The sequence below is a fragment of the Wickerhamomyces anomalus genome, assembly GCF_001661255.1.
Source record: "Wickerhamomyces anomalus NRRL Y-366-8 unplaced genomic scaffold WICANscaffold_1, whole genome shotgun sequence".
In the NCBI taxonomy this organism is placed as follows: Eukaryota; Fungi; Ascomycota; class Saccharomycetes; order Phaffomycetales; family Wickerhamomycetaceae; genus Hansenula; species Hansenula anomala.
Window position 1 is genome coordinate 2,255,167 of NW_017567110.1, and position 14,053 is coordinate 2,269,219.

At 34.3% G+C, this 14,053-nt stretch overlaps 5 protein-coding genes and 1 non-coding gene across 6 annotated transcripts; 3 read left to right on the plus strand and 3 right to left on the minus strand.

Moving 5' to 3' along the window:
- Positions 1-1,681: 1,681 nt before the first annotated feature.
- On the plus strand, positions 1,682-2,788 carry HEM3 (hydroxymethylbilane synthase; the record flags this gene model as incomplete). The annotated part of the gene is made up of 1 exon (XM_019185401.1): positions 1,682-2,788. One exon carries the CDS (start codon positions 1,682-1,684, stop codon positions 2,786-2,788), a length of 1,107 nt encoding a protein of 368 aa, XP_019041774.1.
- Positions 2,789-3,419: 631 nt separating this feature from the next.
- Positions 3,420-4,097, plus strand: CWC2 (active spliceosome conformation promoter CWC2; the record flags this gene model as incomplete). The annotated part of the gene is made up of 1 exon (XM_019180901.1): positions 3,420-4,097. A coding segment is annotated over one exon (678 nt), but the record flags the coding sequence as incomplete, so codon positions are not given.
- A 710-nt stretch (positions 4,098-4,807) lies between these two features.
- Positions 4,808-6,535, minus strand: PRP28 (mRNA splicing protein PRP28; the record flags this gene model as incomplete). The annotated part of the gene is made up of 1 exon (XM_019181107.1): positions 4,808-6,535. One exon carries the CDS (start codon positions 6,533-6,535, stop codon positions 4,808-4,810), a length of 1,728 nt encoding a protein of 575 aa, XP_019041776.1.
- A 527-nt stretch (positions 6,536-7,062) lies between these two features.
- On the plus strand, positions 7,063-8,887 carry PEX5 (Pex5p; the record flags this gene model as incomplete). Its single annotated transcript, XM_019181304.1, has 2 exons — positions 7,063-7,233; positions 7,292-8,887. 2 exons carry the CDS (start codon positions 7,063-7,065, stop codon positions 8,885-8,887), a joined length of 1,767 nt encoding a protein of 588 aa, XP_019041777.1.
- On the minus strand, positions 8,877-10,582 carry WICANDRAFT_82575 (uncharacterized protein; the record flags this gene model as incomplete). Its single annotated transcript, XM_019185402.1, has 3 exons — positions 8,877-8,908; positions 9,083-10,436; positions 10,490-10,582. The coding sequence occupies 3 exons, from the start codon at positions 10,580-10,582 to the stop codon at positions 8,877-8,879; spliced, it is 1,479 nt and encodes a 492-aa protein (XP_019041778.1).
- Positions 10,583-11,149: 567 nt separating this feature from the next.
- On the minus strand, positions 11,150-11,220 carry WICANDRAFT_t21. The gene has a single exon. It is a non-coding gene; the product is annotated as a tRNA-Gly (tRNA).
- Between the last annotated feature and the right edge of the window lie 2,833 nt (positions 11,221-14,053).

Consider the following 14,053-nt stretch of genomic DNA (forward strand, 5'->3'; position numbering starts at 1 on the left):
ATAACCATCTTATGCTTGAACAATCTCTCTTCAGAACGTTTGCAATTCTTTTCAGTATACAAATCTATTTGACAGTTAAAGATATTTTCGCGAATTCTATACATAAGAGGTTGCCCTGACAAAAGAGGTCACATGACTATCCTAAACTGGTATATATCCTAATTTGGCCATTTATACTCATTTTTTGTGATTTCTCTTTCAAAATATTTACACCCAAATTTTGCCTGAAATCTTCGAATAAGCTCGAGTTTTTAACTAAGCACGGTAAAATAAACCAATGGGAGAGATGGAAAACTCTTATTACAAAGGATCAGGTAGAAACTATGCAACAGCAGACACAAAAAAGAAAGTCTGAAGATGTTGATAAAAATTAAGACACATAAAAGTACCACCCATATTAAATTACGAGTGCATTTGTAGCAGAGCATACAGTGTCAATCTGTTGTATGGGGAATGGAGTAGTGGTTGATTGATTCCTTTCTAATCAAAGATGAGTCTGGCTGAACAATAAGATCAGAGCATAAAAGCAAACGAGCTCCAGCTCTCAATTCCTCGAGGAATTAGTAAACTTTAGTCCTCTAGACACAGGAATTTAAACACAGCACAACGTAGCCTCGATCAACATTATCATCCACCTAATAACACTTCCTCATCACCATCAAACGAATCCATACGAATTTGTCTAATCTGGACCTGTTCAAGTCCACTCTGTGTCAAATCGCTGACAATTTTCAGTCTTCTGATTGGATTTGCTGGAAACGGTCGAGAGCATAACTTGTCCCGAAACAGTTAAAAAGTCCAAGGGACACTCGACAGAAATGCCGTCAAAACTACAATTTCCACTATACAAACACCATATAAAAACCTGATTTATGATAACTAGACATCCCAATTAACACTATATCATTTTCTCCCACTCAATTCCCCCTATTATAACCCATTTCCCACCCTTTTCCTCTCTAAATCCTGGCTCCATTTTGTCCCGTCTGTGCTGGCCCTACCGCATTTCTCTGGCCATTTAAAATCCAGTGAAAAAAATCAAATCCGCCAAAAAGAAAAAAAATAAAACAGTCAAAGGACCTGGAAACAACACTATTACAAAAATTTTAATCGGTTTAAATACCTTGACTTTTGGCTACTTTTCTTAACACAATCTGTTGATAGTGGAGAGTTGTTTTGATTGTTATCATCTTCAAGTATTCATACTGGAAAACAAACATTTCAACAATAATCGCATATTTGCTACCTGAACGAGATTTTCCCAATTAAACTCCAAAAACCTTTTTTTCCATCATTTATAAACTGAAATCAGTGCTTTCCCAAAAAAGTTTCATCAACTGTTTTCAATACATCAATACTGGAATTTTTCTAATTTGCTCGACATTAGAAACCCATCATTTCAATATTCACTTTTATTTGTTTGTTTCAAGCTTTCAAAGTCCTTTAGGTTGTTTCTTTTTTGCAGACCCCTAAGCGAACAACAACAACATCAATTTTACAACTTGTCATTGAAAAACCACAATTCAATTGGGTCTTTCTTTACTCCTTGACATTAGTTCAACTTCAAACCTCATTAATATAATATCATTCATAAACAATGTTATCTTCACCAATACAACATATTGATTCCTCTGCAAAATTACAATTCAATTTCGGACCGTCATCATCAAATTTTAGAAAAATGTCTGTACCAAAAACTCATGCAAATGATAAAAACTCCTCAGTCATAGTGGATGATTATTCTCCAAATAAATCAACTCCAATTGTTGCTACAGATTCTCGTGTTCCTTATGTTCCTGATCAAATTTTCATTGGTGGTCGTAAATCAAAATTAGCTGTTGCTCAAAGTGAAATTGTTAAATCCAAAATAAAGGAAAATTTCCCTTCAATCTCATGTCCAATTTTGGCTTTAACTACATTAGGTGATCAAGTTCAAAATAAACCATTATATTCATTTGGTGGTAAATCTTTATGGACTAAAGAATTGGAAATCTTATTATTACAAGATATGGGTGAATATCATCAATTAGATTTGATTGTCCACTCATTAAAAGATATGCCAACCAATTTACCAGAAGAATTTGAATTGGGTTGTATTATTAAAAGAGAAGATCCTTCAGATGCTGTCTTGATGGCTAAGAATTCCCCTTATAAATCTTTACAAGAATTACCTTCAGGTTCAGTTGTTGGTACTTCATCAGTTAGAAGATCTGCTCAATTAAAGAAAAACTTCCCTCATTTAATCTTTGAAAGTATTCGTGGGAATTTACAAACAAGAATTTCAAAATTAGATGATGATTCAACAGATTTCAAATGTATTATATTGGCAACTGCTGGTTTAACAAGAGTCGGTTTAGAACACCGTATCACCCAACGTTTAGATGCTTCATTAATGTATCATGCAGTTGGTCAAGGTGCCTTGGGTATAGAGATTAGAAATAATGATGCTATTATCAAACCAATTTTGAAAACTATTGAAGATGTTAATGCAACCATTTGTTGTTATGCTGAACGTGCCTTAATGAGAACTTTAGAAGGTGGTTGTTCAGTTCCAATTGGTGTTTGGACCACTTATGATGATGAAACTAAAATGTTGAATTTGAAAGCTTTAGTTATTTCAGTTGATGGTCAAAAACATGTTGAAGATGAAATTACATTGAAAATTGATGATTATAAAAAAGATTCAGCTACATGTGGTGAAGTATTAGCTAGAAAATTGATTGATTTAGGTGCTAAAGAAATTCTTGATGAAATCAATTTTGATAAAATTAATGAAAAAGATGAATAAAGAAGTCACCATCACCAATATTTCTCCACAACGACCACAAATTTCATGATTATGACAAAACTATCCAAATTTTATGATTACCATTTTTTTTTTCAACCTCATTATTATGCACATTTAAAATTAAGAGAGCTTTAGGTTTATTGTTTATAAAAAACATAGCTCAGTCACTATTGCATTATTAATTTCACCCATTTCATATCATATGGCTAATTCTTACGATTTATGTCCAAAACAAAGCAATTTTTCCACATCACTATTTCATTTATTATACCTTCTTCACTTGATGTCTCAAAGAAGATCAGTTCGGGAGCCATGCGTTTGTTTTCTTGTTTAAAAGTTATGTTTTGATTGAATTTCACCCAATCTTTGTATATAGATCCCCATGGTGAAATCCAAGAAACAAGAGAATTAACAAGAGAAGCAGAAAACAACTCCTATTAATTTTAATTAACGTGTACACTATAGAATTAAAAGAAAGATATTTAAATTGATTATTCCATTTGTAGTTGACTGAAAAGTTTATTATGGTGTTGCGCCTATCTAAAAAATGGCGTACCTCGAAAAAAAAAATTGTGTAAGCTCAAGATCTACTAAACAACATTCAAAAACAACATCAATGTCGCTCACTGATAAACCAGCTCGTGTTCAAGTGGACCCAGAGACAATCCCACAAGATGATGCTCCACCTCAAACGGGTACCGTCTTCAATATTTGGTATAACAAATGGTCTGGTGGTGGAAATCAATTCCAATTAGTCAAATCCAAATATAAACTAAATGTTGAAAAGGATTCAGGTTATACAAGAGCTAATAAAATTGATGGACAGAAATATTTTTGTCTATTCTTTGCTAAAGGAATGTGTACAAAAGGTAGAAAGTGTGAATACTTGCATAGAATTCCTAATGATTTGGATTTTTTCCCACAAACTGTTGATTGTTTTGGCCGTGAAAAATTTAGTGAATATAGAGATGATATGAGTGGGATTGGTTCTTTCAATACAGTTAACAAGACCCTATACATTGGTGGGTTAATAATTAAGGATAATACCCAGGATCTGTTGAATAAAGAGTTTAGAAAATTAGGGAAAATTGCAAAGATAAATGTGATAAATAATAAAAATTGTGGGTTTATAACTTTTAAAAATGAATCAAGCGCACAATTTGCTAAAGAAGCAATGTTTGGCCAAAGTTTATACGGAACAGATATTCTCAATATTAAATGGGCAAATGAAGATCCAAACCCAGCAGCTATAAAGGCGAAAAAAAGACAACATGAAGAAGAAACTCAACAAGTTGTTGAACAATTACTGCAGAAATTCGATCAAAAAAGAGCAAAATTAGAGAACGATGCTGAACCAACAGTGGAAGAACCTGAAGAACCTGAAGCCCCAGAGAAAGCACAACCAGAAGTTAAACAATTAGAGGCACCACCGCCAGTGAATACATTGTTGAATAATGATTCATTAAGTTTTTTGAAATTGTTAGGTTCTGGTTCTATCAAGAAGCCTGAAGGATCAGTTGAAAAAGCTAAACCACTCGTTTCTGGTTATGAAAGTAGTGACGATGAAGATGATTGAACTTGATGAATTGTTGGTTGAGGCAAATATCAACAACTATTAGGCGGTTTGAAAAGGAACTAGGTCAACTAATGATTTGAACCTGATTGGTTTGACTACAATTACTCAAACTTATCAGAACTAGTCCACCCAACAAGCTGACTCACGACATTACAAGCACAGAGAGTGCTTGACTGTGTCAATAGAGAGCTCTGTCGTTGAAAAGGGGATGCAAGATCAAGGGTACTCGACGCCTCCAAAATTGATAAAAGCTTCATATGATAACCTTTTAGATAGTGGTTATAATGAACACCAAGCCTGAAATTTCAATATAGTAGATGACCAAATATCAAGTACAACTTTTTGAGTGAAAAGTATTCATACCTTATGTAAATTTCTACAGACAAAGACAAATCTCAAGATGGGTATCTATAACATATCTGTAGTGCATTTACTGTAAACTATTATAAAATGTTTTGAACTTTATCATTAATCTTTTTGAACTCCTCAGGTAATTTATTCCCACTCTTTGACACCAATTTTTTCAAGTCTCCATAAATCTCTGAATCAGCTTCATCACTAAGGAAAGTTATTGAAGTACCATATGAGCCAGCTCTACCAGTTCTACCAACCCTGTGGATATAATCATCGATCTTCTTACTCATTTGGAAATTTACAACCAAAGAAACATTAGGAATATCAATACCACGACTAGCAACATTAGTACCTATCAAAATATCAGCTTTTCCTTCCTTCAACTGCTTGATAGCAAATTCTCTTTGCTCTTGATTCTTTGAACCATGAATCAAAGCAACTTTGAACCCCGATTGTGTAAGATTTTTGAAAAGGTATTCACCAGATTCTTTATAGTTGATGAATATGATGATAGGAGCAGGGTATTGACCACTTGACAAGATTCTAGTAAGTTTATTAGCTTTTTTGGAATCATCATTTGAATTGAAGAATTCAAATCTTTGTTCAATTCTATCATTGATTGTCATTTCACTGGAACTAACATTACCAATATTCACAATAGCTGGATCATTAACATAACTCTTTGATAATTTTTCAACATCAGATGTCATTGTGGCTGTAAACATCATGTTTTGTCTTTTAGTATTCATAAATTCTGTAATTTTTGCAACTTGATCACCAAAGTTCATTTCAATCATTTTATCACTTTCATCAAGAACTAAAAAGTTTATTTGATTCAACACCAAATAATGTCTTTCAAGACAATCTATTAAACGACCAGGTGTTGCAATGATGATCTCGATCGTTCTATTTTGTAAATCTAAAATGTTTTTTTCAATCAGTTTACCACCAACAATAGAGATGATATCGATATCTGGCAAATATTTTGAAAACTTTTTGAATTCTGTTTCAATTTGTTGAGCCAATTCTCTTGTTGGCACTAAGATTAAACCATAAGGACCATCAGTCTTTGTGAATTCATTCAATCTTGGTAGTTTCAATGATTTGGAAAGCATAGGAATCAAATATGCTAAAGTCTTACCAGAACCAGTTTCTGCAATACCAATAATATCTTTTTTTGATAGTGAAATTGGTATTGATGCTCTTTGAATTGGCGTTGGGTCCTTGTAGCCCAATTTTTCAATGATATCTAACAACTCATTGGGTATTTTGGACTCTTTCCAATTTCTCAAAGGATTGGGCAGATTTGAACCTCTTGTTATAATCTCAAAATCTTCCTTCAATATTCTCCAATCTCTAGCCTTCATATTCTCCAAAGGTTTTTCTGACCAATGAATATCATCCCAGTTTTTCTTTGACTTCGATTTTGCGTAGCCTATATCATCTCTTCTTGGTTTAGATAAGTCATATGAAGCATATTGTGAAGCTATTGAATCGGTGTTGTTTAAAGTATCATCATCATTTTTCCATTCAAAATTGAATTTGTTACCAGTACGAGCTCTTTCCAGTACCTTTTCATAGTTTTTGGAGAAGTTTTCATCAAAAGAGTCCTTCTTGCCTTCAGCTTTTTCAATATCATACGGTTTAAATCTATGTGATGCATTATTACTTTGGATTTGGTTTACTTTATTCTGTCTTCTCTCTAGCGCCAACTTTTGTCTTTCCTTCTTCGATAAAAACTTTGGAGTTTCCAGCTTTCCTTCACTCTTCTTCTTTGCTATTAGTTCTTCCAATGAAATAGGACCTCTTTCTGACATGATTTAATCTCAAACGAATGTGAAATAAACATGTCAATCTGTCATATTCATCCAGTTTTTCTCTAAAAATTAACTATGGCGTGTCCCCTACCGCCTCTGTAGTCTGCCAATAGTTCACGGTTCACTTCTTTGGCTAGCTTCAACATTCCGAAAACGGAATTCTCGTCGACGAGGGAAGAAATGGTTGAATAACTCATTGTGGTTGAGAGTGGACTATTCTAGCCTTATTTGCAGTAAAAATTTTAACCGTTAAAAGAGTCAGTCTCTACAATATCCTGCCTAGCTTTGGTGTATTTCTCTATTCAGAAATTGGCTCTCGCTCACCTAATCTCTTAGCTAATCATCGCTGGTGTCTGGGTGTTTTCCCCATCAAATCGATACAATCAGCCGAAGGGAAAAAGGCAGCATCATTGGTGATCAGTGATCAAATCAACGAACAACTACCAAAGAGACAGAAGGAAGGCTTCATATCTCTCAACCATTCTTACACTATCTATTGAGTCAACTAGATATTCAACTCTTCAAAGATGTCTTTATTTGGAAGTGGTGCCGAGTGCTCCACAGCAAGAAACCCATTATCTCAATTTACTAAGCATACAAATGAAGATAGATCATTACAAAGACCAGGTTTAAACCAGCAAATTAACAACCAAGGTGGAATCAGAGAAGAGACTCGTATGAACCAACATGATCAACAAGTGAGTATGGCCTTATTGTTTTGTAAGATGATGTTAACTAACTCTTTATTTTTCTCAGCGTATGAATCAATTCTTCAAAGGGCAAGATAGCTTCAATTTCCAACCAATGAATCACGAATTAGCTCATATACATACACATCAACAACCACAAGGATTCCGTCAATCACCTTCTTCAAACTGGTCTTCAGAGTTTAAGACTGATAGTCCTTTACAACATAATGGGTCTTTAAGATCAAATGGTTCCCGTTGGTCTTCAGAATTTAATACTTCAACTGCTTCCCCAATGAGTTCCACAACTACATTAAGTGAACCACAATCTCATGCAAATCCAATGGTGAGACAAAGAATTGGTGGATTTAATCCAGTGTTTTCAAGCTATCATAATGGGATGGTGAATCATGTTCAACCAGTACACACTAATTCTAAAATTGCTGAAGTTGGAAATAATGAACAATGGGAAGATCGTTTCAAAGAAATTGATGAACAATTCCAAGATGCTTTTTCAAAACAAGAAGGAAAACAAAATGAAGAAGAATTAAAAGATCAAGAGAAAAATGTTGATCCAGAAATCATAATAGATGATAAATATCAAACAAATTTTGATGAAGTTTGGGAATCTTTGAACTCTCAAACAGTTCAAGATGATTTACAAGCTGAACCTTCATGGGAAAAAGATTTTGCTACATATGCTCAAGCTAGAGCAAATTTTGGGAAATATCAATTTGAACAAACTAATCAATTTTTAAACAACCCAAGTGCCTATGAAATCGGTGTTACTTTGATGGAACAAGGTGCTAAATTATCAGAAGCTGCTCTAGCATTTGAGGCTGCTATTCAAGAGAATCCAAGACATACAGATGCTTGGTTAAAATTAGGTGAAGTTCAAACTCAAAATGAGAAAGAAATTGCTGGTTTAACTGCTTTAGAGAAATGTCTTTCACTAGACCCAAATAATCTAAGTGCATTGATGACTTTAGCTGTCTCTTATATTAATGAAGGTTATGATAATGCTGCATTTGCCACTTTGGAGCGCTGGATTGAAACAAAATACCCTCAAGTCACAGATAAGGCCAGAAGTACCAATCCAAAGATTAACGATGAAGATAGATTCTCATTGAATAAAAGAGTTACTGAATTATTCATACAAGCTGCACAATTATCTCCAGCAGGAGCAAATATTGACGCTGATGTTCAAATGGGTCTTGGTGTTTTATTTTATGCTAATGAAGAGTTCGAAAAAACTATTGATTGTTTCAAAGCTGCATTAGCTGTTCGTCCAAATGACGAATTATTATGGAATAGATTAGGTGCCTCATTAGCCAACTCAAACAGATCTGAAGAAGCTATCGAAGCTTATCAAAGAGCTCTACAATTGAAACCATCATTTGTTAGAGCTAGATACAATTTGGGTGTTTCTTCTATAAACATTGGTTGTTATAAAGAGGCTGCTGAACATTTATTAGGAGCATTGTCTATGCATAAAGTTGAAGGCTTAGATGATGATGACTTGAGAAATAATGCAATTGCTAATCAATCAACAAGTATATTGGAAACTTTGAAAAGAGCTTTCGTTGCTATGAATAGAAGAGATCTAATTGAAAAAGTTAAACCAGGAATGAATTTGAACCAATTTAGAGGAGAATTCAACTTTTGAAGTGTTCTGTTTGTGATTCATCTATTATTTCATCAGTGTTACTGTGCATCTTTTTTACATGGGGATTTTGGGGGAACAAAAAATGAGTATATTTAATTAATTATAGTATTATCGGATATTTGGAAAATACTTACACTTGTAGTTGAAATATTTTACCAGACTCTCAAAACCTACCAATCTTCTTTTTATACTCACTCAAATCTTTTTCAAATTGCTCTTTTGTAATACCAGCATTCCATTTGTACTTGTAAGCACCATGATCTTCAGGAACAAACGTTTGTCCTTTAATACCATAGATATTCTCTCTAAATGTACCACCCTTTACTGGATAATCATCCCAAGCCAAGCCACGTCTTCTCAACTCAGGAATCAGTAAATCAACAATGTCTTCAAAACTTCCTGGCCAAAGATTATAGGCAAAATTGAAACCATCAATACCAGATCTGTCCACTAAATCTTCAATTTGATCAGCAACCTCTTCAACGGAGCCCACAAATGTAGTGTTTGATTTAATCCCTGAAATTTTTTCAATCAAATCTCGTCTAGTAACTTTATTTGGAGCACCTAACAAGGTTTTTAAATGTGATCTAGGATCATTTTTACCAACTTGTCTCAAGTCTTCATCATAATCATATTTACTTAAATCAACACCAGTCCAACCTCCAAAAAGTACTTGGACTCCATCTTTACTAACATATGAAGTAATGTCTTTGAACTTCTCTTTAGCTTCCTCTGAAGTCTTTGCAACATAGACATTAATTAAAGAAATAAACTTCAAATGTTCAGGATCTCTACCATACTCATCTTTAGCAATTTTTCTAATGGCTTGAATTTTCTCTTTCAATTTCTCTGGCGTTTCCTCATTGATGAACACTAGCTCAGCAATTCTTGCACCAAACTTTTGACCAGATCCAGATGCACCTGCTTGAATAATGACAGGTAACCTTTGAGGAGAAGGTTCAGTAAATTGGTACCCTGGAACATTAAAATATTTTCCTTTGAACTGAACTTGTCTTATAGCATCAGGATCAGCAAAGATTCTTCTCTCTTTATCATTTAAAACAGCATCATCTCTCCAGCTTGACAATAACAACTCATATATAACGTCAACGTACTCATGTGCTCTATCATACCTATCTTCACTTTTTGGTAAATCTTGACCATTCAAATTATTTCTAGCTGCACTATTTGTGAAAGTGGTGACAACATTCCATCCAATTCTACCGTCTGAAAGATGATCCAAAGTTGCAAGTCTTCTAGCTAGATGATATGGTGGTTCAGCTAAAGTACTTATTGTTAATCCAAATCCTAAATTTTCAGTAACTTCAGCCATCAAGGGAACAACAGACGTTGGTTCATTTGTTGGATACTGTGCACCAGCAATTGCAGTACTTGTAACACTTTCTGGACCTTGATAGACATCATATGGACTTAACGTATCACCGATAAATAAGGCATTGATCTTCCCACGTTCAGCAATTTTAGCCAACTTGATCCAATATGCTCTTGACTTGTATGTTGATGATTCATCTTTTGGGTGAGCAAAAATCTTGAAGTTGTCAATGAACGTCACTCAAGCTGTTTCTGAATAAAGATACATACACCGGGAAACATCTGAGCTGGCCCTGCATGCTCAAAGAAGTTGAGTATCAATGGTTTTCTAGCGGTTTTCTGTCTTTTATTTGCACTTGTCATTTTTATTGAATTAACGTGATTGTTATTGGTAAGTCATTTCTAAAATACAACAATGGAGGAATAGTCATATTTATTGTCTTTGAGAAAGCCTTCTTGGTTTCCCTATTGTCACCACAATTTCTTTCATCATCTATCAACTGTACAAAAACTAAATATCTGTGGCTGACCCGAGCCGATCACGTAGCTTGAAGATTGGAGCATTCCCAACTTCATTAACCGTGAAAGCTGTGGATATAAGCCCTAAGATATAAGACCACAAAATACAATTCCCTTCAGATTAAAAGTAGGTCATTCGAAATGCCTGAATTCATTAAAAGTCAGTTGTAGAAGATAGTTTTTTTGTTCACAAATGTTTATGTCGCTTTTTTCAATCGTTCAGTGTGGTCCCTACCACCATATCTTGGGAACTAAAATTTTGCAACAATTTTCGTCTGATTTTGATCTCACTTGACAGATAAATTCATAAAAAAGGCAAAGAGCTAAAGATATATAGCTAAATGCTAGATAAATCAAAAAATATAAGCATTTGCTGCCCAAAATGGCCCAAAAATTAGCAAAAAAAGAAAATGCGCAAGCCCGGAGTCGAACCGGGGGCTCAAAGATGGCAACTTTGAATTTTACCGCTAAACCACTTGCGCTTCTGTTGAAGTTTTCAGCATGGACTGTTCACCAGAATACTTTAAATTTGGTTAGGGCACTCCACATTTAGCTACAATTGACGTAATCAATAATGATAAAGTCTTTTGCCAAATGCTGTCGTGTTATAACTCCATTATGTACGAAGTATAATTGATTTTGAAATAATTTGATTGCAAGCTGGTTTAGTTATATTTGTTTACAATTTTTTTCGGCCAATTCATAATAATGACGTGCATGAATCGAATTATATATTAACGTCTGCAACGTACAGTACTACCGGCTACTAGTAATAATACTGCATTTTGACTAGCAGCTAGCTCATGATCATGATCTTATCATAATTATATAACTAGGTGATCAATTAACTCATGATCATATACGACGTCATTAATCAGAATAAAATTCTTTTAAGCTAGCTGCAGTGGCTCACTAGTCACCTTAGAAATATGATCAACTAACTATTATTAACAAACCAATATATATTTATATTAACAAATTACTATTATAATTAAATATATATTTGTTATAGCATCATTAATTCATTAAATATATATGATCAAGAAATTAAGTATATATTTATAAATTAATTAGGCTAGGATTAATAATATCTAATTGGTGATTTCCACAATTATATATTTTATAATATAAATTTATTTACATATTTTAGTGGAGAATGGGTTTTCTCAGTTGGCTGAGAAGGATATTATAAGGAAGCCTGAATTCCAACATAGCGAGAAGCCTACAATCCAAGCGGTTCGTGCGTAATTGCATTCCTCATCCAAGTTCATCAAATACATCAACTAAAAAAAAAAAATACATTAAGCAGAACAGCTGCTAATTGAATAATATGATCATCTATTAATATTTGGAATCAATTAGCCACACCATATTATACTCGTATCATCCATAGTGGATTGCGAGGTGATTCTTTGTGACTTTTGAAGAAATCAATAATGCAGTAATCTTTTGATCATGAACTAATTTATCTCAGTACAAAAACTTACAATCTCAATCCAGCTGTGCCCGCCCAACTAGCGCTTTTACCATCGGTCATCTATCAAACCCAATAGATAACCTGATCTTTATCGCTGTGTATGGCGGGTTGAAATTTGGAAGTTGCAATCTGAGTGCTTCGGTACCTTAACAGCTTCCACAGATTCTTTTTGACATGAGCTTAAGTTAACCGAGACACATATACACAGGAACAACAAAATGTGCATGGTTGAAATTCAAGGATTTCACAATTAATTCGTTCGCAATTGACAACGTGAAGGATCAATCACTTAATATTTGGGCCCATGGTCATGAATTGAGTCTACTTTGGACGTACTTAAGACTACAATCTATACCGCAGCACCAGTTCATACTGTAGCTTTCATGGATAAAGTAATTGAATAGTAAACTGTGCTGAAATGAGTCATGACTGGTACCATAAACAGCACTAAAGTCAATGTGTTCACTGATTTTACCTAGTGCTCAATTATCTGATGATGAGATTGTACCCATTAATTAATGACCTTGCGACACAAGGCCATGGAATGACTGTACTATGATCTGCTTTAACTAGAGCTAGCAATAATGAGATACTGTAAATTAAAGCCAGAAATTAGATTAAAGAAGCCTGTACAGGTCAACCTCGCTCAAAAACTCTTAAAACCAGATTTTGGAATTCTTTCATAACATTTACTGTTCAAGATCCAACACCTAACATTAATATTGGGAGTGTTTAAGCAAACGACTCGATTTGAAAATTTCATAGATAAGGTACCAATAAGATCAGTTCTTGGCACCAGTTATGACTAAGATTCAATCATGATTCATAAGGAGTCCATAGTCCTCAAGAGACCGAAATGATTATACCACACAGCTTGTGTTCAAACTTCACATTGAAAGACATCTCCAGGTTGAGCTGTCAAGTCCGGTCGGAGTTGAGGCAGGTCTACGAAGCTCATACCCAAACACCAATGTGCTCAAGAAGTTGTAGCTTTTAGCCTGTGTAACACGTATTTGAGGATCATCACTAGTTTAGAATTAGATCCGGTCTCTGTATAGTGGAAATCCTTGCATAAGAATACAATTCTCGAAATGGATTTTCAATTATGTATGAGCCAAAGGCTTTCAGTTGTTCGTGAGTTTAAAATCCTGTATAATAACCAACTTATGATATCAAGCCCCAGCTTAGGAAAGAACTGTATCTCCAGTGTACCATGTATTTTCATTTAACCATCTCTACACTTGAAGTTCAAATATTAGGGTTTAGGACCTCAAAACTTGTGGATAACGGATTTAGGCATGGTGAGCTTTGGAGATGCATCCTGTCTAATATCTGATGCAAAGGATCATCGACTTGATATTGGTCGATTCAAAGGAAACACGAACCACGAAGAAGAAGCTCGCAGAGAAAAAATGTAGCAATGTGAAGCTTCAGTAATGAAAGTTATCAGAGGATGTTTGTCAATTGACTAGCCAATATCGATTTAAAACGACTCATTTTGACGATGTTCCTGTCTAATCCACATTTCAGCATGAACTAGTATGTTCCTTCCTTATCGTTGGTTTCTAAAGCCGATCAATTGAAACGGAGACATCATTGCACCTGACTCCTATGTATTTCCCCTTATAAATGCTTTTTTATGGAGTGACAGGCCGTTAGTACATAAACAAACAGTTGAGATGAAAATTTGGTTGAGACTCGAGAGTTGAGAGTGCATCAATTTCACAAAATTCATACACTATCATACGTAGAGGCTCTTACTTTATACCTTGGCATGCTCTATCTTTCAATCAAAAAAGCTGATAGACTCCAGTTAAAAACTTTGGGAGCATTTAAGT